Genomic DNA, 22,616 nt, shown 5'->3' on the forward strand with positions numbered 1-22,616 from the left:
AATACTGGATCCTGAATCTTGTAACCTTGAAATGGAAAACTGAATGTTGAATTCAGATTGCGGAAGTCACAAAAAAGGATCTAAAAGTCTGAATCCGGAAGATTAAAAATGTATTCGGTATTCAGCTATGTTGAAATACTACAACCAACAATAATCTTATCCGTTTTTCTCTTCTATTTTCATGCTCATCGTCCAAATTCCATATCGAAAAGTTGTAATTGCTTATTTCGTCATGTTTCTGAAAGCATTAATGTTCTGCAGAAGTATTCACACAATGAGAAAAGCGTATTCCTGCCAAGAATATCAAAAATTGTTAAACAAAATTTTATTACCGTATAGCATGATAGAATTTATTCACAATATGAACCTATCTGTATTGTCTTATGTAGTCAGCAAGATAAAATTGAAGACACCTTCTTTTCAAGCTAACTTTCAAAAATTGACTATTCACTTCCATTTGGAAAAACCAGATACGAGAAGTCTCACTGAAGATCCGATGCGGTGGCCCAATTAGTCCGTGAAGAGTTTCGTAGTCAATTGTTGTGTTTTTGAAGTCAATAATGAATCTTCGGAAAGTGGTCGATAGTAGAAGATGCTGAAATTATTGTAACTATAAAAGTTCCCATAATCATCACTCACATCTTTAAGATATAACACATCTTCTGAACTAATTGTCTCCACGTCTATCCAAACTGTTGAGAATTCAGTGAGATTCATTTTTTGAATTGAAGTGGATATCGGCTGTGATCGAATCTTCAGTTCCGTCGCGTTCTTCCACTGTTCCAGTTGACATATCTCGTCCAATACAAACGGTTTCAACATGGACTCTAAATAATTAACCCTGTCATCGAGTCTTTCATATTCCGATCGCGGATCGTTCAGTTTAATTTTTTTCAAGCATTTTGGGTCAAGGTACGGAAGGATTTGCATCAAATTGTCGTCAGTACAACATAACAATTCCAACACTTTCACTTTTAGTAACTGACTTCTTGCTGATAGAATTTCTTTAAGTTTCCCCAAAAATTGAATGGTAAGTTGATTGACACGCTCGAATTCTTCAATGCTTGGTTCCTCCTTTTGAAGAGTGTCAATATACGAGAATATGAATTTCAACTCTTCTAAACACGTATTCTGACGACCCAAGTTGATCTCAAAATCATTCAAAACTTGATCTTGTGCCTTCTGACACAATACATTCCTGTCCTCAGAAGTTTCATATTTTCCGTATAACCAGCTCCTTGTACTGTAACATCCTCCAGATCTAATACATGCACTTGGATGAATATCACTTGAGAAATAAACATTATATTCATGAATGTGGGTAACGGGTTTGAGGAAGTCAACGCAGCTCCTGATTCCACGAGACGTTTTACGGAGTCGTTGGCTGAAATTATAGAAATGAATAGTCAGATATGTCCACAGTAATACTCACACATCCCAAAACTGAAAAGATCGAATGACACGTTTCATAATCAATGGGTTCCCCAGTACCTTTGCAGATAAATCGTTGCTGAGTGTTAACTTCTACAATAATAACCTTAACTCTTTTTTCCTAATATTCATTAACATACCACAAAACCAGCAGATAACAAAAGTCTATGTGACAGTCGGAACTTGATAAACTTCTCCGTCGAGTTGGGAGTTTCGTGTTGCATTGGAAAACCAATAATTGCTTTCAAACCCGCATTATCATGGGCACTGTGTTTGTAATAAATGAAGATCTCAGTGAAAGTTGTTCGATGTAGAAAAAACTGGAAATATAACCAATCAATACATCAGAACTTAAAAAAACTAACTTTTTTCATTAATTCCAAACATTCTGGGCGCATCGTGTGTAATTTGAAAACCAATTTCATCCGTTGTCCTTCATTCCATTTTACCAAAGCCAGAGCATCCGCCATATCAATTTCGTCATCTCTATTTTCAAAACAAAATTCGGCTTTCTTCAAAACCGATGGATCTAATAACTTGACGACTGTCATTGCCTGACTCATATCAACTGCATCGATCGATAGTCTTTTGACTTGAAGAAGTTCTTTTCTCGATTCCAGACACTTGAATATCTGGTGAATCACTGGGTCCAACTTGTTCTTTTTATAGTTTTCCTCAAGTCCGCTGTATTTGATTTTGAGGGAATCGACGAGAGATTTTTGATTATTGATTATTTCTTCCAGGTCTTCAACGAAATTTTTCAAAAAATCGTTTCTTTTCCTTGTTTCCTTATATTCGAAACTCTGTTTTCCATAGGGATCAATGAAGTACAATTCACATTTCAGTGTTTTTTCCGTATAAAATATTCCCATTGACGTTATTGGGCTCGATGACATTCTTGGATAATTCTGGGACATTTTCTGAAAACAACTACTGTAACATTTAAAAAACTGAGAGAGAAAAATAATGTTAATGAAAACCATAAAACTGAATTTTCGAAATGTGATTTTTCACGACATATAGACGAAATTTATAGAAACGGAGATAAGAATGAGGAAGAAAGAACAAGAAACTACAGAAATCATAAAACAAAGAGGTTTCAAAAAATTTTGCAAAATGAATACCAATGTGGCGGCCAGTTTCCGTTTGTTTACAATGTTTCTTCCTCACTCTTATCATCTCCGTCTTTTTCTCTTTCGACAGCGCTCACTTCTCTTCTTCCTTTTTTCCTTTTTTATCTAGTTTTCGTCTGTTGGTCGTAACAAATTACATTTTGAAATTTCAGTTTCTTGGTTTTCAGCAACATTATTTTTCTTTTTCCGTTAATTTGTATGAGTTTTAAAGATCTTATTGTAATTGCTTTTCAGAACATGTCCCAGAATTATCCAAGAATGACATCGAGCCCAATAACGTCAATGGGAATATTTTATACGGAGCAATCACTGAAATGTGAATTATATTTCAATGATCCCTATGGAAAACAGAGTTTCGAATATAAGGAAACAAAGATCGATCATTTGAAAATCTTCGTTGAATACCTGGAAGAAATAATCAATAATCAAACAGGTCTTGTCAATTCCCTCAAAATCAAGTACAGTGGTCTTGAGGAAAACTACTCAAAGAACAAGTTGGACCCAGTCATTACCCAGATATTCAAGTGTCTGGAATCGAGAAAAGAACTTTTTCAAGTCAAAAGACTATCGATCGATGCAGTTGATATGAGTCAGGCAATGAGAGTCGTCAAGTTATTGGATCCATCGGTTTTGAAGAAAGTCGAATTTTGTTTTGAAAATAGAGATGAGGATATCGATATAGAGGATGCTCTGGCTTTGGTACTATGGAATGAAGGGCAACGGATGAAATTGGTTTTCAAGTTACACACCATGCGCCCAAAATATTTGGAATCGGTGGAAAAAGTTAGTTGGAAAGAAACAAGTTTTGATTTATTGGTTTTCATTACATTTTCAGTTTCTTCTACATCGAACAACTTTCACTGAGATCTTCGTTTATTATAAACACTGTGTCCATGATCATGGGAGTTTGAGATCAATTATGGATGTTCCAATGCAACATGAAACTCCCGGCTCAAAGGAGAAGTTTATCAAGTTCCAACTGTCACATAGTCTGTTGTTATCTGCGGGTTTAGTGGTAAGTCATATTGAAAAAAATATTTAATAAGAGAGTTAAAGTTATCTTGTAGAAATTAACTCTGAGCAACGATGTATCTGCAAAGGTTCTCGGAAATCCATTGATTATGAAACGTGTCATTCAATCGTTCGGGTTTTGGAATATGTGAGTATTACTGTATACACATCTGACTATTAATTTCAATGATTTCAGCCAACGACTCCGTAAAACGTCTCGTGGAATCAGGAGCTGCGTTGACTTCCTCAAACCCGTTACCCATATTTCTGAATATAATGTTTATTTCTTAAGTGATATTCATCCAAGTGCACGTATTGAAACTGGACGTTACTGGTCAAAAAACTGGATTTATGGGAAACATGAAATTTCTGAGGACATAAATGTACTGTGTCAGAAGGCACAAGATCAAGTTTTGCATGATTTCGAGGTCAACTTGGGTCGTCAGAATACGTGTTTAGAAGAGTTGAAATTCATATTCTCGTATATTCACACTCTTGAAAAGGAAGAAAATCCGAACCCAAGCATTGAAGAATTTCAGCGTCTTAATCAACTTACCACTCAATTTTTGTAGAAACTTAGAGAAATTCTATCAACAAGAAGTCAGTTACTAAAAGTGAAAGTGTTGGAATTGTTATGTTGCACGGACGACAATATGATGCAAATCCTCCCCTACCTTGACCCAAAATGCTTGAAAAAAATTGAGCTGATCGATCCGCGATCAGAATATGGAAGACTCGGTGACAGGGTTAAATACCCAGAGTCCATGTTGAAACCGTTCGTACTGGACGAGATATGTCAGCTGGAACAGTGGAAGAACGCGACGGAACTGAAGATTCGATCACAGCCAATATCCACTTCAATTCAAAAAATGAATCTCACTGAATTCTCAAAAGTTTGGATAGACGTGGAGACAATTAGTTCAGAAGATGTGTTATATTTGAAAGATGTAAGTGATGATTAGGAGAACTAGAACTTTTTATAACTTTTAAAATTTCAGCATCTTCTGCTATCGACCACTTTCCGAAGATTCATAATTCATTTCAAAAACACGACAATTGACTACGAAACTCTTCACGGACTAATTGGACCACCGCATCGAATCTTCAGCGATGATGATCGTATCTGGTTTTTCCAAATGGAAGTGAATAATCAATTTTTGAAAGTTAGCTTGGATAGAGGGTGTCTTAGATTTGATCTTGCTGACTACATAAGACAATACAGATAGTTTTACTGTGTTAGCTCTATAATAATGAGGTTATGTTAATAAAATTTTGATATTCTTGACTACAAAACACTTTTCTTATGGATACTTCTGCAGAACATTAATACATTCAGAAACATGACGAAATGAACAATTACCACTTTTCGATATGGAATTCGCGCGATATCTTGATGACGCTGTCTTGAGAAGACTTTTGAGCACAAAACTGCCCAATGAATGTTGCTCAATTCAAACTATCTGTTGTCTCCAAGGGATTTTCAGGATTTTTCAGAACGTTAAATTCTTGAAGGTCTCCTATCTTTATGACGCGCACTGTACAACTGGTCCTTCCATCAGTAATTCTTCGGTACCAGAGTCACCAATTCGGTCATTGATCTTTTCAATCTCTTGATTTTTCAATAAGTCGTTACGATCTCTTGGTCTTCAAACTCCGTATTCGGTCGAATCCGTGTTTAAATTTAATACAGCGATGGAGTCGGTGTACCTCAATAATTTTCAAATTTTGTTCGAGAGTCTCCAGTTGTTTTCTGTACGTTCACTAGTTCATCTCAGTTTAATCACAGCTTTTTATTACTTTGTATTATACTCTACAACTTCCAAAGATTGTTCTTGGTATTCCCCGCCGTAGAGTGTGATACCGTTATCAGTGACACCTAACATCACATTGTGGACAGTAAACTTTAAAGGGTTCAGACGGAAGTTGATGATTGTTCTGGAAATTAAGAATAGACAATCGCATGGTCCATAAAAGCTATAAGCGATATGTCTGGATAAGGCGAGCAGGCCATTTTACACATCGGCCAAACAGATCCGACCCGTTTGACCTTCCACGTGGTTGATACCCCTGTAACATTTCCTGTGGGCCTAAGATCGAACCACTCAGACGTTGTCTTTGAAATAAAAATGAAACCGATATGCATAGCCGGGAATCTGAAACAGTACATAAGAACAAACTTTCTGAAAATGATTCACTGGCTTCAAACTACAAAAAATACCCAACCGTTTTGACATTTTGACGTGTCCAAACCGATAAAGTGCACATGCCTAAGAGTACTGATAGTGAAGAGTACATATAGGTTTCAGTTTTCAGGAAATAATCAAAAAAGGCCAGTCTGACAAGACATTTTCAGTCAATGGTTCTGTTTTCACCGCTTCAAGATTTCTTTTTTTCTAATAACGGGGTTTCACATTGTTAATTGTTGGTTTTACGGTACTAGAAGGATCCTCAAATTACAGTAGCCCTGCTAATACAGTCTTACCAATTTGGTTAGCCAATGGATAAAACTGTGAGAACTGTGGAAATTGATGGTTGTATGACATCAAGTTGGGCAACGCCAATTCTATAAAAGACTTCAGATCTACTGGTAGTAGCGCTGATGGTGATGACACAGGTGAGCAACGAATTTCTTGGGTAGTTGTTTTAGCTGAAACAAAATGCCATTGATGTCTAGTGGCTTTTCAAAAACTATTACTTTTTTAACTCACCATTATTCCTTTGCACATTTTGCTCTGCTGGGACACCACCATTTAGAATTTTCAGAGCTTCAGCAGCTGGAATTAAGAAAATAATCAATTTATCAATTAAATGGAAACCAACCATTTACATTTCTTCCCAATAGAGTTTCCAACTCCTTCACATCTTTTTCCTCTTAATTTTGTTGCCTACGGAGCGCCACCTGCGCGGCATTAACTCGTTGTCTCTCAGCAATAAGTATACATTTTTTACATATGCAATCTTTCCAACGGCATAAGCGTTTGTGGCCTGGAGAAGGGAAGTTATGTGTTAGTTTGGTCGGCGTCGGACCGAAACTAGGACAAATCAAAGCTCTGGAAAGTACATTCCTTTCAAAATAGTAGTCACTCCATGATTCTTACACCGTAAACATTTTGGTGGAGTCTTTGGGTGATGGGCTCTTAGAATCTGCGCGATACTGGTGAAACATGAAGAAGACATTTTGGCACAAAATCTGGAAGAACACACTAAAAATAAGGTGCTGTAGGTTTAGAATATATATAGACAGCTGAACCTTGACCTTTATAAAAAATTAATTAAAGCTTTCTAGATCCTGAATTTATTTAAAAAAAAGAAAAAATATATATAGAAACGCGCCCAAGGCACTCCAGACACTCAAATAAGCGATCATCTCTCAAAATAACTGATAACTATCAGCCCATATTTGAGCAAATAAATAAATAGCTTTTTCTGAATGTTGTTTTGTTACAACCGCCTCTAATCTTTGAAAAGTAATCTCATTTGTTTCAATATAACTGAATGGAGACCTGCATATACAAAAGTGTGCTTGAAATATCATCTATGAGATTCAGGTTCTAAGAATGAAATTGTGTTAGAAGAAATGTTTCTAGGCTCACACATATGTATTCTACTATGAACTTATAATAATAGGTTGCAAGAAATTTCTGCTTTTGGAAAATTTGATTTTATGAAAAAGCTTTTTAATAACAAGGTTAAGGAGTAAGGTGATTACCGGAAATTGATATTTAACGGAAACAATTGATGTGTCATTTTAGGTCTCCACACAAAAGTAGCCTGGACTCCTGTCGCGCCTTCGGCGCGTTTTTGTATTTAAATTGTTGACGTTGTTAGCCTTTTAAAACGTTTTGATCCGGGCGGTTCTGACTTGTTCACAGTTCTGACTGGGGGCAGCACTAAGTCTTATCGAGCAACTGGCTGTGTCTGGCGCGCCTTCGGCGCGTTATATATTGCGGCTACGATAGTTGTAATCTTCAGAATCTAGGAATTCACCCGATATGATTTTTCTAACATCCGCACAATCATGTCCCGGACATAAATCTCATGGTGTATATAGCTGTTGAAGCTGTCGCGCCTTTGGCGCTCTTTGCCATGTCGAATTCACTCAAATGCTCTGTGATACAACTCCTCACAAATTATATTTATTTAAACACTCAATAATATTCAAATATCAAATACAAGTTTTATAATGTCCCTCTTTCAGACTTTCCATCAGTTTTTTCCTTTCATTCCGTAGTCTCGTTAGCATATGTGAACTGCAAAAATATATCCGTTTCGAAAATGAAAATATTAAATATTTTGAGGAATACAGTACGAACTCACATTATTCTCATTTCAGGTCTTATTAAAACAATTTATGACTTACTTTTTTCAAAATCCAATTAAAAAATGTCCCAGATCCATTGTGCCATGGCCAGGAATAAATAGACAGCAATATTATAATGGTTATCTTTTTCTGAAAACAATTCGTCACTATTTTAGTTTATTTTCAGACTCACTTCATTAAAAAAATGTCATGTATCCATTGGATAAAGACCATTTTCACATAATATCTATTAAACATAATTCATTAAAAATCAGAATAGAACACTGGTAGTCCCACACCAGTAGGACAGAAAAAGAAGGGGAATAAAAAAGGAAGGGAAATTTCAGGGAGCACATAAACTTAGAATGTTTCTATGGAACCAGGCACTTGAGAAGTAGGTCATGTGGTATCTAGGTAACGGTTACATGTTCTGGGGCCTTCGTAGTCGGACGTCGATTGTCTGAATTTAGAAAACAGAAAACGAAAATCTGAATGTGCGAACGAAAGTCTGAACATGGAAGTCTATAAACGGAGGGCTGAAATTGGAGATTGGAAATGAGAGGTGGGATTTGAAAATCGGAAACCGAGAGTATGAAAGTGGATGTCTGAAAATGGGAATCAGATTTGAAATAACTAAAAATAGAGATCGTAAGTGAAAAGTTTAAAGTCAGAAGTCTGGAAACGGAAATTGGAAAACAGAAGCCTAAAGACGAGGTTAAATTTCGCTAGGATGAAGTCGGAAGTTCAAAATCGAGAGTCTGAAAACGGGAACCTGAAAAGGAACTATAATTTTCGCATGTCGAAAAACTGGATCCTGAATCTTGTAACCTTGAAATGGAAAACTGAATGTTGAATTCAGATTGCGGAAGTCACAAAAAAGGATCTAAAAGTCTGAAACCGGAAGATTAAAAATGTATTCGGTATTCAGCTATGTTGAAATACTACAACCAGCAATAATCTTATCCGTTTTTCTCTTCTATTTTCATGCTCATCGTCCGAATTCCATATCGAAAAGTTGTAATTGCTTATTTTGTCATGTTTCTGAAAGTATTCATGTTCTGCAGAAGTATTCACACAATGCGTATTCCTGCCAAGAATATCAAAAATTGTTAAACAGAATTTCATTACCGTATAGTATGATAGAATTTATTCACAATATGAACCTATCTGTATTGTCTTATGTAGTCAGCAAGATCAAAGTCGAGACACCTTCTTTTCAAGCTAACTTTCAAAAATTGATGATTCACTTCCATTTGGAAAAACCAGATACGAGAAGTGTCACTGAAGATTCGATGCGGTGGTCCAATTAGTCCGTGAAGAGTTTCGTAGTCAATTGTAGTGTTTTTGAAGTGAATAATGAATCTTTGGAAAGTGGTCGATAGTAGAAGATGCTGAAATTATCAATCTTTAAAAATTCTCATAATCATCACTCACACCTTTAAGATATAGCACATCTTCTGAACTGATTGTATCCACTTCTATCCAAATTCTGGAAAAATGAGTAATATTCATTTTTTGAATAGAAGTGGATATTGGCTCTGATCGAATCTCCAGTTCTGTCGCACTCTTCCACTGTTCCAGTTGACATATCTCGTCCAATACGAACGGTTTCAACATGGACTCTGGGTATTTAACCCTGTCCCCGAGTCTTTCATATTCCCATCTTGGATCGTTCACTTCAATTTTTTTCAAGCAATTTGGGTCAAGGTACGGAAGGATTTGCATCAAATTGTTGTCAGTACAACATAACAATTCCAACACTTTCACTTTTAATAAGTGACTTCTTGCTGATAGAATTTCTTTAAGTTTCTCCAAAAATTGAATGGTAAGTTGATTGACACGCTCGAATTTTTCAATGCTTGGTTCCTCCTTTTGAAGAGTGTCAATATACGAGAATATGAATTTCAACTCTTCTAAACACGTATTCTGATTTCTCAAGTTGACCTCAAAGTCATTCAAAACTTGGGCTTGCGCCTTCTGACACAACAAATTTCTGTCCTCAGAAGTTTCATGTTTCCCGTATAACCAGCTTCTTGAACTGTAACATCCTCCAGATCTAATACATGCACTTGGATGAATATCACTTGAGAAATAAACATTATATTCATCAATGTGGGTAACGGGTTTGAGAAAATCAACGCAGCTCCTGATTCCACGAGACGTTTTACGGAGGTGTTGGCTGAAATTATAGAAATGAATAGTCAGATATGTCTACAGTAATACTTACACATTCCAAAACCCGAGTGATCGAATGACACGTTTCATAATCAATGGGTTCCCCAGAACCTTTGCAGATAAATCGTTGCTCAGTGTTAATTTCTGCAAAAAACCTTAACTCTTTTTTCCTAATATTCACTAACTTACCACTAAACGAGCAGATAACAACCGTCTATGTGACAGTCGGAACTTGATAAACTTCTCCGTCGAGCCGGGAGTTTCGTATTGCATTGGAAAACCAAAAATTGATCTCGAACTCACATAATCATGGACACAGTGTTTGTAATAAATGAAGATCTCAGTGAAAGTTGTTCGATGTAGAAAAAACTGGAAATATAACCAATCAATACATCAGAACTTAAAAAAACTAACTTTTTTCATTAATTCCAAATATTCTGGACGAATTGTGTGCAACTTGAAAACCAATTTCATCCGTTTTCCTTCATTCCATTTCACCAAAGCCAGAGCATCCTCCATATCGATATCCTCATCTCTATTTTCGAAACAAAATTCGACTTTCTTCAAAACCGATGGATCCAATAACTTGACGACTCTCATTGCCTGACTCATATCAACTGCATCGATCAATAGTCTTTTGACTTGAAGAAGATCTTTTCTCGATTCCAGACACTTGAATATCTGGTGAATCACTGGGTCCAACTTGTTCTTTGTATAGTTTTCTTTGAGGCCACTGTACTTGATTTTGAGAGATTCGACGAGAGATTTTTGATTATTGATTATTTCTTCCAGGTCTTCAACGAAATTTTTCAAAAAGTCGTTCCTTTTCCTTGTTTCCTTATATTCGAAACTCTGTTTTCCATAGGGATCATTAAAGTACAATTCACATTTCAGTGATTTCTCGGTGTATAATACTCCTATTGACGTTATTGGGCTCGATGACATTCTTGGATAATTCTGGGACATGTTCTGAAAATCAACAATAAGATTTTTATTTAAACCATACAAATGAATGGTCAGAGAGAAATAAATTGTTTAAAAAGCTTATACATTTAAACGAATGAACTCACTGAAAATTTCAAAATGTGATTTTTCACCACAAAAACTGAATAAAAAAGGAGATGAAAAGAGGAAAAAACGGAGATAAGAGTGAGGAAGAAACATTGTAAACAAACGGAATCCGGGTGACACGTAATACACGTCAAATTCCAAAAAACATTAAAGACGAGAAATGTTGAGATTGTTTTAGGCTTAAAATGAAACATGCGTTTTCTGTACTTTTAATTGATAAGAAGTTTTTTCCTAAAATATTAGCACGACACGCTTCTTACAACCGCGCTCTACCGAAACCGCAGAAAAACGTGTGCCAAATTGAAAGATTCAGAGAAAATGAGAAATTTCTCAAGGGATTTCGGTGGAGCGCAGTTGTAAGAACTGTGACGAGCTGATAACATGTACTGAAGCGATCGTTTAACAAGATTCAAAGTTAATTTCTTCGAAAATGTTTTATAACTTCTAGAAACTGTTTTTAGTTCAAAGATTATCTAAACTTTAAATTAAAAATGTTTTATTCAAATTTTATATCGATTTCTTATTTTCTGGAAACCTTGAAATTCAAAAAAGTCATTTGTGTCGGAAATGTTTGAAAACAAGTTTTGAAGACAGTACAAGTGGTTGATTAAATTTAAACACCGTTTCAGCCGATAGGGGAGTTTGGAGACTAAGAGGATGTGACAATCACTCTGGGACCAAAGAACTACTGATTGAAGGACCAGTTATACGAGGGACAACTTTGGGTAATTCCGAGTGACAGTATACCACAGTATCCACGTAGAGTATACAGTATCCTATACAGTGTCCCATACGGTATCCCAGTGACAGCACAATGACATTTACGTCAAAATTGGCAAAAGAAGAAGGGCGGGTGCTGAGTATATCAGTCGAGGGAAGCAAGATCTGAATTCAGGAGATTATAACTAGATTCTCTGGTGTCACGGAGTAGGGAATTTTCCAGACCACTTTCAACTTTTTGTTCCAACATTTTGTCTGAATGTAACGTTTCTGTATATTTGGTAGTCAGCAAGATTCAAATACTACAACCAGAAATTCACAAACTTTTCCGTTTTTCTCTTCTATTTTCATGCTCATCGTCCAAATTCAATATTGAATAGTTGTAATTGTTTATTTCGTCATGAAAGTTGTGTTCTACAGAAGTATCCACAGGATGAGAAAATTGAATTTCTGTCAAGAAGGTCGAAAGTTTATTAACAAAATTTATTTATAGAGTTAACACAGTAAGACTATCTATATTGTCTTATGTGGCTAGCAAGATTAAAGTCCAGACACCCTCTATCCAAGCTAACTTCCAAAAATTGATAATTTACTTCCATTTGGAAAAACCAGATACGAGAAGTGTCACTGAAGATCCGTTGCGGTGGCCCAATTAGTCCGTGAAGTGTTTCGTAGTCAATTGTCGTGTTTTTGAAGTCAATAATGAATCTTTGGAAACTGGTCGATAGTAGAAGATGCTGAAATTATAAAAGTTATAAAATTTATCATAATCATCACTCACATCTTTGAGATATAGCACATCTTCTGAACTAATCGTATCTACTTCTATCCAAATTCTGGAAAAATGAGTGATATTCATTTTTTGAATTGAAGTGGATATCGGCTGTGATCGAATCTTCAGTTCCGTCGCACTCTTCCACTGTTCCAGTTGACATATCTCATCCAATACAAACGGTTTCAACATGGACTCTGGATACTTAACCCTGTCGTCACCGAGTCTTCCATATTCCGATCTCGGATCATTAATTTCTATTTTTTTCAAGCATTTTGGGTCAAGGTACGGAAGGATTTTCATCAAATTGTCGTCAGTACAACATAACAATTCCAACACTTTCACTTTTAGTAACTGACTTCTTGCTGATAGAATTTCTTTAAGTTTCTCCAAAAATTGAATGGTAAGTTGATTGACACACTCGAATTTTTCAATGCTTGGTTCCTCCTTTTGAAGAGTGTCAATATACGAGAATATGAATTTCAATTTTTCTAAACACGCATTCTGACGACCCAAGTTGACCTCGAAATCATTCAAAACTTGATCTTGTGCCTTCTGACACAACAAATTTCTGTCCTCAGAAGTTTCATGTTTCCCGTATAACCAGCTCCTTGTACTGTAACATCCTCCAGATCTAATACATGCACTTGGATGAATATCACTTGAGAAATAAACATTATATTCATGAATGTGAGTAACGGGTTTGAGGAAGTCAACGCAGCTCCTGATTCCACGAGACGTTTTACGGAGGTGTTGGCTGAAATTATAGAAATGAATAGTCAGATATGTCTACAGTAATACTTACACATTCCAAAACCCGAGTGATCGAATGACACGTTTCATAATCAATGGGTTCCCCAGTACCTTTGCGGATAAATCGTTGCTCAGTGTTAACTTCTACAATAATAACCTTAACTCTTTTTTCCTAATATTCATTAACTTACCAGAAAACCAGCAGACAACAAAAGTCTATGTGACAGTCGGAACTTGATAAACTTCTCCGTCGAGCCGGGAGTTTCGTGTTGCATTGGAAAACCAATAATTGCTTTCAAACCCGCATTATCATGGACACAGTTCTTATAATAAACGAAGATCTCAGTGAAAGTCGGTAGATGTAAAAGAAACTGAAAATGTAATCAATTGTTACATCAGCAATTGTCTCCAACTAACCTTTTTCACCGATTCCAAGTATTCTGGGCGCATCGTGTGCAACTTGAAAACCAATTTCATCCGTTGCCCTTCATTCCATATCGATTTTCTCATCTCTATTTTCAAAACAAAATTCGACTTTCTTCAAAACCGATGGATCCAATAACTTGACGACTGCCATTGCCTGACTCATATCAACTGCATCGATCGATAGTCTTTTGACTTGAAGAAGATCTTTTCTCGATACCAGACACTTGAATATCTGGTAAATCACAGGGGTCCAACTTTTCCTTTTTATAGTTTTCCTCAAGTCCACTGTATTTGATTTTGAGAGAATTCACGAGACCTGCATGATTATTTATGATTTCTTCCAGGTATTCAACGAAATTTTTCAAAAAGTCGTTCCTTTTCCTTGTTTCCTTATACTCGAAACTCTGTTTTCCATAGGGATCATTAAAATACAATTCACATTTCAGTGATTGCTCGGTATATAATATTCCTATTGACGTTATTAAGCTCGATGACATTCTTGGATAATTCTGGGACATGTTCTGAAAACAACTACGATAAGATTTAAAAAACTGAGAGAGAAAAATAATGTTACTGAAAACCATAAAACTGAATTTTTGAAATGTGATTTTTCACGACATATAGACGAAATTTATAGAAACGGAGATAAGAATGAGGAAGAAAGAACAAGAAACTACAGAAATCATAAAACAAAGAGGTTTCAAAAAATTTTGTAAAATGAATACCAATGTGGCGGTCAGTTTCCGTTTGTTTACAATGTTTCTTCCTCACTCTTATCATCTCCGTCTTTTTCTCTTTCGACAGCGCTCACTTCTCTTCTTCCTTTTTTCTTTTTTATCTAGTTTTCGTCTGTTGGTCGTAAAAAATCAAATTTTGAAATTTCAGTTTCTTGGTTTTCAGCAACATTATTTTTCTCTTTCCGTTAATTTGTAGGAGTTTTAAAGATCTTATTGTAATTGATTTTCAGAAAATGTCCCAGAATTATCCAAGAATGACATCGAGCCCAATAACGTCAATGGGAATATTTTATAACGAGAAATCACAGAAATGTGAATTGTATTTCAATGATCCATATGGAAAACAGAGTTTCGAATATAAGGAAACAAAGATCGATCATTTGAAAAACTTCGTCGAATACCTGGAAGAAATCATCTATAACCAAGCAGGTCTCGTCGATTCTCTCAAAATTAAATACAGCGGACTTGAGGAAAACTACTCAAAGAACAAGTTGGACCCAGTCATTAACCAGATATTCAAGTGTCTGGAATCGAGAAAAGATCTTCTTCAAGTCAAAAGACTATCAATCGATGCAGTTGATATGAGTCAGGCAATGGCAGTCGTCAAGTTATTGGATCCATCGGTTTTGAAGAAAGTCGAATTTTGTTTTGAAAATAGATATGAGGAAATCGATATGGAGGATGCTCTGGCTTTAGTGGAATGGAATGAAGGACAACGGATGAAATTGGTTTTCAAGTTACACACCATGCGCCCAGAATATTTGGAATCGGTGAAAAGGGTTCGTTTGAGACAAGTATTGATGTATTGATCGATTACATTTTCAGTTTCTTCTACATCGATCGACTTTCACTGAGATCTTTGTTCATTATAAGAACTGTGCCCACGATATTCCGAGTTTGAGAACAATTATTGGTGTTCCAATGCAACATGAACCTCCTGATTCGAAGGAGAAGTTTATCAAGTTCCAACTGTCACATAGTCTGTTGTTATCTGATGGTTTAGTGGTTAGTCATATTGAAAAAAATATTTGATAAGAGAGTTAAAGTTATCTTGTAGAAATTAACTCTGAGCAACAATGTATCTGCAAAGGTTCTAGAGAATCCATTAATTATGAAACGTGTCATTCAATCGTTTGGGTTTTGGAATGTGTGAGTAGTACTGTAGACATATCTGACTATTCATTTCTATAATTTCAGCCAACGACTCCGAAAAACGTCTCGTGGAATCAGGGACTTCGTTGACTTCCTCAAACCAGTTACTCACATTGATGAGTATATGGTTTCTTTCTCAAGTGATATTCATCCAAGGGCATATATTGAAACTGGACGTTACTGGTCAAAAAACTGGATTTATGGGAAACATGAAAGTTCTGAGGACAGAAATGTACTGAGTCAGAAGGCACAAGCTCAAGTTTTGCATGATTTCGAGGTCAACTTGGGTCGTCAGAATACGTGTTTAGAAGAGTTGAAATTCATATTCTCGTATATTCACACTCTTGAAAAGGAGGAAAATCCGAACCCAAGCATTGAAGAATTTCAGCGTCTTAATCAACTTACCATTCAATTTTTGGGGAAACTTAGAGAAATTTTATCAAGAAGAAGTCAGTTACTAAAAGTTAAAGTGTTGGAATTGTTATGTTGTACGGACGACAATTTGATGCAAATTCTCCCGTACCTTGACCCAAATTGCTTGAAAAAAATTGAACTGAACGATCCGCGATCGGAATATGAAAGACTCAGGGTTAAGTATCCAGAGTCCATGTTGAAACCGTTTGTGCTGGACGAGATATGTCAGTTGGAACAGTGGAAGAGTGCGACGGAACTGATGATTCGATCGCAGCCAATATCCACTTCAATTCAAAAAATGAATCTCACTGAATTCTCAAAAGTTTGGATAGATGTGGAGACAATTAGTTCAGAAGATGTGTTATATTTGAAAGATGTAAGTGATGATTAGGAGAACTAGAACTTTTTATAACTTTTAAAATTTCAGCATCTTCTGCTATCGACCACTTTCCGAAGATTCATTATTGACTTCAAAAACACGACGATTAACTACGAAACTCTTCACGGACTTTATTTAAAATTTCTTGATAGTTATCAAAAATTTGTTAACTAAAAAAATATAGCCCATAACATTCTCCACATTTTCATAGTTAACAACTTTTTTCTAGCTATCAACACTGGTGAGATATAACCGTTTGAATTGCGCGCAGCTAGCAGAGAATGAGAGAGACGCAGAGAAACCAGAGACTCTAACTTCTCTGCGTCTCTCCTATCCGCATGTTCTCTGAGTTAATGATAACATGTAAAAGTCATACATACACAACACAAGTTTAAAAAATCCAGTTTCTATGGTTCGCCAAATTTCGGTCACACTGAGCGATTTGTAATTTTACTCACTTTCACAAAAACTGCTATATCTCAAAAACCTAAAATGACATCAAAAAGTTGTCAACTACAAAAATGTAGCCTATAGAGTTCTCTATATTTTACTAGTTGACTACTTTTTTATAGCGATTAAGACTGGTGAGTTATAAGTCCGCAGCTAGAGGAGAGACGCAGAGAAGCCAGAGGCTCTAGCGCCTCTGCGTCTCTTTCTCTCTCTCACTCTCTAATTTGGAACATTCAACATTTTGGTCTACCAACGTCACAGTTCATCTTTAAATCACACAATTTGTGACCCCTTATCTTATCGACCAATATTTTCTCACTTCCTTATCAACCTATCAGATTCACATGATCTTCACAAAACACCTGTCTATAAAAATTGTTTTTCAGTTGCAACAAATCTGAAAACGTGGATCTCGACGAGACGGACGGCGACTCTTTCGACCGGATGACAAGTGTACTTGGCAACATGAACCCGGCCTACGGGCTCATGCATCGTATTAGATACCGTGAGAAATGACAGACGATTGATGAGAAATATTTGAAACTTTTTGATCTCAAATCGCCGTGGTTTCATGTGGAAAAGAATGCGGATTCTATGGATTCTAATAAAGTTGTTTGAAGACAGACGGCAACTTACGTGTTTTGAGCAATCACGGGAATTTTTAATGTTTGATTTACATTAAGTATTATAGAATATATTTATAGAGTTAACACAGTAATACTACATATATTATTCTATGTGGGAAGTTAGCTGAAACTCAATATATCTCATATCCAATCTGACTTCCAAAAATTGATGATTCACTTCCATTTGGAAAAACCAGATAATATGATCATTATCTCCATAGATTCGATGCGGTGGCCCCATTAGTCCATGAAGAGTTTCGTAGTCAATCGCCTTGTTTTTGAAGTGAATAATGAATCTTTGGAAAGTGGTCGATAGTAGAAGATGCTGAAATTATTGTATCTGTAAAAGTTCTCATAACCATCACTCACATCTTTAAGATATAACACATCTTCTGAACTAATTGTTTCCACTGTCATATAAATTTTTGAGAAGTGAGTGATATTCATTTTTTGAATTGAAGTGGATATTGGCTGTGAGTGAATCTTCAGTTCTGTCGCGCTCTTCCACTGCTCCAACTGACATATCTCGTCTAGTACAAACGGTTTCAACAGGGATTCTGGATACTTTCTCTTAAACGTGGAGTAACCGAGCATTCCATATTTCGTTATCGGATCACTGAGTTCAATTTTTTTCAAGCAACTCGGATCAAGGTAAGGGAGGATTTGCATGACATTGTCGTCGGTACAACATAACAATTCCAACAATTTCACTTTTAGTAACTGACTTCTTGTTGACAAAATTTCTTTAAGTTTCCCCCAAAATTGAGTGGTAAGTTGATTGAGACGCTCGAATTCTTCTTGCTCCAGATTTTCCTCCTTTCGAAGAGTGTCAATATACGAGAATGTGAATTTCAACTCTTCTAAACACGTATTCTGATTTCTCAAGTTGACCTCAAAGTCATTCAAAACTTGAGCTTGTGCCTTTTGACACAACAAATTTCTGTCCTCAGAAGTTTCGTGTTTCCCGTATAACCAGCTTCTTGATCTTCTATACCCAATTTTAATATATGCACTTGGATGAGTATCACTTAAGAAAAAAACATGATACTCAGCAATATGGGTAACGGGTTTGAGAAAGTCAACGCAGTCTCTGATTCCACGAGACGTTTTACGAAGGCGTTGGCTGAAATTATAGAAATGAATAATCAGACGTGTGTCTACAGTAACATTTACACATTCCAAAAGTTGAACGATTGAATGACACGTTTCATAATCAATGGATTCCCCAGAACCATTGCAGATACATCGTTGCTCAGTGTTATTTTCTGTAAAATAACCTTAACTCTTCATTTTCCAATATTCAATATAACTTACCACTAAACCAGCAGTTAACAATAGGCTATGTGACAACCGGAACATGAAAAATTTCATCTTAGAGTCGGGAGTTTCATGTTGCATTGGAACATCCATAATTGATCTCAAACTCGCATAATCATGGACACATTGTTTATAATAAACGAAGATCTCAGTGAAAGTCGGTAGATGTAGAAGAAACTGAATATCTAATCAATCTATACATCAGTACTTCTCTCAAACAAACCTTTTTCACCGATTCCAAATATTCTGGACGAATTGTGTGCAACTTGAAAACCAATTTCATCCGTTGTCCTTCATTCCATTCTACCAATGCCAGAGCATCCTCTATATCAATATCCTCATCTCTATTTTCAAAACAAAATTCGACTTTCTTCAAAACCGATGGATCCAATAACTTGACGACTCTCATTGCCTGACTCATATCAACTGCATCGATCGATAGTCTTTTGACTTGAAGAAGTTCTTTTCTCGATTCCAGACACTTGAATATCTGGTTTATGACTGAGTCCAACTTGTTCTTTGTGTAGTTTTCTTCGAGTCCACTGTACTTGATTTTAAGGGAATTGACAAGACCTGTTTGATTATTGATTATTTCTTCCGGGTATTCAACGAAAATTTTCAAATGATCGTTCCTTGTTTCCTTATATTCGAAACTCTGTTTTCCACAGGGATCATCGAAGTATAATTCACATTTCAATGCTTGCTCACTATAAAATATTCCCATTGACGTTATTGGGCTCGATGTCATTCTTGGATAATTCTGGGACATTTTCTGAAAATCAACAATAAGATTTTTATTTAAACCATACAAATGAATGGTCAGAGAGAAATAAATTGTTTAAAAAGCTTATACATTTAAACGAATGAACTCAATGAAAGTTTAAAAATGTGACTTTTCACCACAATCAAACGGAAACTAGATAAAAAAGAGAAGGGAAAGAGAAAAAGCGGAGATAAGAGTGAGGAAGAAACATTGTAAACAAATGAAAAATGACCATAGGAAGACAAGGGACACGTCATACTCCAAGAAATTTTAAAGATGAGAAATGTTGAGATTGTGTAAGGTCTCAGGAAACTCAGAAAGCGAAGATAAATTTTTATCAAAGAAATGCACTTTTTTGAGTTTCAAGGTTTCCAGAAAATGAGAAATCGAGATGAAATCTAAATGAAACATTTCAAATTGAATGTTTTAGTTCCGGGAATCTTTGAACTTACAAGGGAAGTTCATGACGAGGCGAGTTGAACTTTTTCTATAAAATTGACCACTGATACTTTCAACCCTGCTGATTCCAAAATGGCACTAAAAATCTGCTAAATGCTCGCGTGGACCGAGCTATGACCCGTCAAACTTGCAATTCTACAGCACAAATTTCGATAGACTATTCGGACTCGATAGACTATATTACATGGCTGTGATTGGTCACTATAAAATATTCCCATTGACGTTATTGGACTCGATGCCATTCTTGGATAATTCTGGGACATGTTCTGAAAATCAACAATAAGATTCTTATCTAAACCATACAAATGAAAGGTCAGAGAGAAATAAATTGTTTAAAAAGCTTATACATTTAAACGAATGAACTCACTGAAAATTTCAAAATGTGGTTTTTCACCACAAAAACTGAATAAAAAAGGAAATGAAAAGAGGAAAAAACGGAGATAAGAGTGAGGAAGAAACATTGTAAACAAACGGAAACCGGGTGACACATAATACACGTCAAATTCCAAAAAATATTAAAGACGAGAAATGTTGAGATTGTTTTAGGCTTAAAATGAAACATGCGTTTTCTGTACTTTTAATTGATAAGAAGTTTTTTCCTAAAATATTAGCACGACACGCTTCTTACAACCGCGCTCTACCGAAACCGCAGAAAAACGTGTGCCAAATTGAAAGATTCAGAGAAAATGAGAAATTTCTCAAGGGATTTCGGTGGAGCGCAGTTGTAAGAACTGTGACGAGCTGATAACATGTACTGAAGCGATCGTTTAACAATATTCAAAGTTAATTTCTTCGAAAATGTTTTATAACTTCTAGAAACTGTTTTTAGTTCAAAGATTATCTAAACTTTAAATTAAAAATGTTTTATTCAAATTTCATATCGATCTCTCATTTTCTGGAAACCTTGAAATTCAAAAAAGTCATTTGTGTCGGAAATGTTTGAAAACTAGTTTTGAAGACAGTACAAGTGGTTGATTAAATTTAAACACCGTTTCAGCCGATAGGGGAGTTTGGAGACTAAGAGGATGTGACGATCACTCTGGGACCAAAGAACTACTGATTGAAGGACCAGTTATAGGAGGGACAACTTTGGATAATTCCCAGTGACAGTATACCACCGTATCCACGTAGAGTATACAGTATCCTATACAGTATCCCAGTGACAGCACAATGACATTTACGTCAAAATTGGCAAAAGAAGAGGGGCGGGTGCTGAGAATATCAGTCGAGGGAAGCAAGATCTGAATTCAGGAGATTATAACTAGATTCTCTGGTGTCACGGAGTAGGGAATTTTCCAGACCACTTTTAACTTTTTGTTCCAACGATTTGTCTGAATGTAACGTTTCTGTATATTTGGTAGTCAGCAAGATTCGAATACTACAACCAGAAATTCACAAACTTTTCCGTATTTCTCTTCTATTTTCATGCTCATCGTCCAAATTCAATATTGAATAGTTGTAATTGTTTATTTCGTCATGAAAGTTGTGTTCTACAGAAGTATCCACAGGATGAGAAAATTGAATTCCTGTCAAGAATGTCAAAAGTTTATTAACATAATTCATTTATAGAGTTAACACAGTAATACTACATATATTATTCTATGTGGGAAGTAAGCTTAAACTCAATATATCTCATATCTAATCTGACTTTCAAAAATTGATGATTTACTTCCATTTGGAAAAACCAGATAATACGATCATTATCTCCATAGATTCGATGCGGTGGCCCCATTATTCCAACAAGAGTTTCGTAGTCAATCGCCTTGTTTTTGAAGTGAATAATGAATCTTTGGAAAGTGGTCGATAGTAGAAGATGCTGAAATTATTGTATCTGTAAAAGTTCCCATAATCATCACTCACATCTTTAAGATATAACACATCTTCTGAACTAATTGTTTCCACTTGCATATAAATTTTTGAGAAGTGAGTGATATTCATTTTTTGAATTGAAGTGGATACTGGCTGTGAGCTAATCTCCAGTTCTGTCGCGCTCTTCCACTGCTCCAACTGACATATCTCGTCCAGTACAAACGGTTTCTGTAGTGTCCGCCATCTTTATGTCGTAGAAGACGGGTTAAAATTACTCTTTATTGCGGTAATCGTGGAGCGAGGGAAAAATCAGAACTGAGCTTTTTAGTGAAAGTTCAGAATAACATTGACCTTGACATGGCATGATAAAAAGGCAAGGTCAATGAAAAAATAGAATTAATAAAATGCGTGTAACCTCGAGGAATGTACACGTTTAAAGTATACAAACGTAGCGTTTGTAACATCTCCCTTTTTTTAAGATGGATGCGAGGGAGGTAAGAGAGGCAACGAGTTCACTTAGTATCTTTTCTGCTTTGGTTGGATTTGGAATGGTTGCACGGGTTTGATGTTTCTGGTAGAGCGGCGGAGTGGCACTGGTGTGGTTGTTGGAATGCTCGTTCTTGGAGATGGTACTGGAATGGCGGTGGCATCAGCTTTGTCGGACTTGGGCATTTCTTCAGCGGGGTCTTCAATTTCGAGGAAATCTGACCAATCGTAG

General features: G+C 36.0%; 6 protein-coding genes across 6 annotated transcripts; 2 read left to right on the forward strand and 4 right to left on the reverse strand.

Annotated features, from left to right (window-relative positions):
• Positions 1-367: 367 nt before the first annotated feature.
• Positions 368-2,327, reverse strand: GCK72_011661 (uncharacterized protein; the record flags this gene model as incomplete). The annotated part of the gene is made up of 5 exons (XM_053728602.1): positions 368-595; positions 640-1,384; positions 1,433-1,524; positions 1,572-1,751; positions 1,797-2,327. 5 exons carry the CDS (start codon positions 2,325-2,327, stop codon positions 368-370), a joined length of 1,776 nt encoding a protein of 591 aa, XP_053588179.1.
• Positions 2,328-2,801: 474 nt separating this feature from the next.
• Positions 2,802-4,801, forward strand: GCK72_011662 (uncharacterized protein; the record flags this gene model as incomplete). The annotated part of the gene is made up of 6 exons (XM_053728603.1): positions 2,802-3,347; positions 3,400-3,579; positions 3,632-3,723; positions 3,772-4,003; positions 4,148-4,522; positions 4,574-4,801. 6 exons carry the CDS (start codon positions 2,802-2,804, stop codon positions 4,799-4,801), a joined length of 1,653 nt encoding a protein of 550 aa, XP_053588180.1.
• A 403-nt stretch (positions 4,802-5,204) lies between these two features.
• On the reverse strand, positions 5,205-6,752 carry GCK72_011663 (uncharacterized protein; the record flags this gene model as incomplete). The annotated part of the gene is made up of 5 exons (XM_053728604.1): positions 5,205-5,325; positions 5,373-5,510; positions 6,033-6,222; positions 6,284-6,349; positions 6,674-6,752. 5 exons carry the CDS (start codon positions 6,750-6,752, stop codon positions 5,205-5,207), a joined length of 594 nt encoding a protein of 197 aa, XP_053588181.1.
• Positions 6,753-9,038: 2,286 nt separating this feature from the next.
• Positions 9,039-13,843, reverse strand: GCK72_011664 (uncharacterized protein; the record flags this gene model as incomplete). Its single annotated transcript, XM_053728605.1, has 10 exons — positions 9,039-9,266; positions 9,310-10,054; positions 10,103-10,194; positions 10,240-10,419; positions 10,465-11,019; positions 12,435-12,578; positions 12,623-13,370; positions 13,419-13,510; positions 13,558-13,737; positions 13,784-13,843. 10 exons carry the CDS (start codon positions 13,841-13,843, stop codon positions 9,039-9,041), a joined length of 3,024 nt encoding a protein of 1,007 aa, XP_053588182.1.
• Positions 13,844-14,762: 919 nt separating this feature from the next.
• Positions 14,763-16,648, forward strand: GCK72_011665 (uncharacterized protein; the record flags this gene model as incomplete). Its single annotated transcript, XM_053728606.1, has 5 exons — positions 14,763-15,308; positions 15,355-15,534; positions 15,587-15,678; positions 15,727-16,471; positions 16,523-16,648. 5 exons carry the CDS (start codon positions 14,763-14,765, stop codon positions 16,646-16,648), a joined length of 1,689 nt encoding a protein of 562 aa, XP_053588183.1.
• A 1,005-nt stretch (positions 16,649-17,653) lies between these two features.
• GCK72_011666 (uncharacterized protein) lies at positions 17,654-22,027 on the reverse strand (the record flags this gene model as incomplete). The annotated part of the gene is made up of 7 exons (XM_053728607.1): positions 17,654-17,875; positions 17,920-18,673; positions 18,724-18,815; positions 18,865-19,044; positions 19,091-19,639; positions 21,759-21,905; positions 21,950-22,027. 7 exons carry the CDS (start codon positions 22,025-22,027, stop codon positions 17,654-17,656), a joined length of 2,022 nt encoding a protein of 673 aa, XP_053588184.1.
• Positions 22,028-22,616: the final 589 nt, after the last annotated feature.

The sequence above is a fragment of the Caenorhabditis remanei genome, chromosome III, assembly GCF_010183535.1.
Source record: "Caenorhabditis remanei strain PX506 chromosome III, whole genome shotgun sequence".
NCBI lineage: Eukaryota > Metazoa > Nematoda > Chromadorea > Rhabditida > Rhabditidae > Caenorhabditis > Caenorhabditis remanei.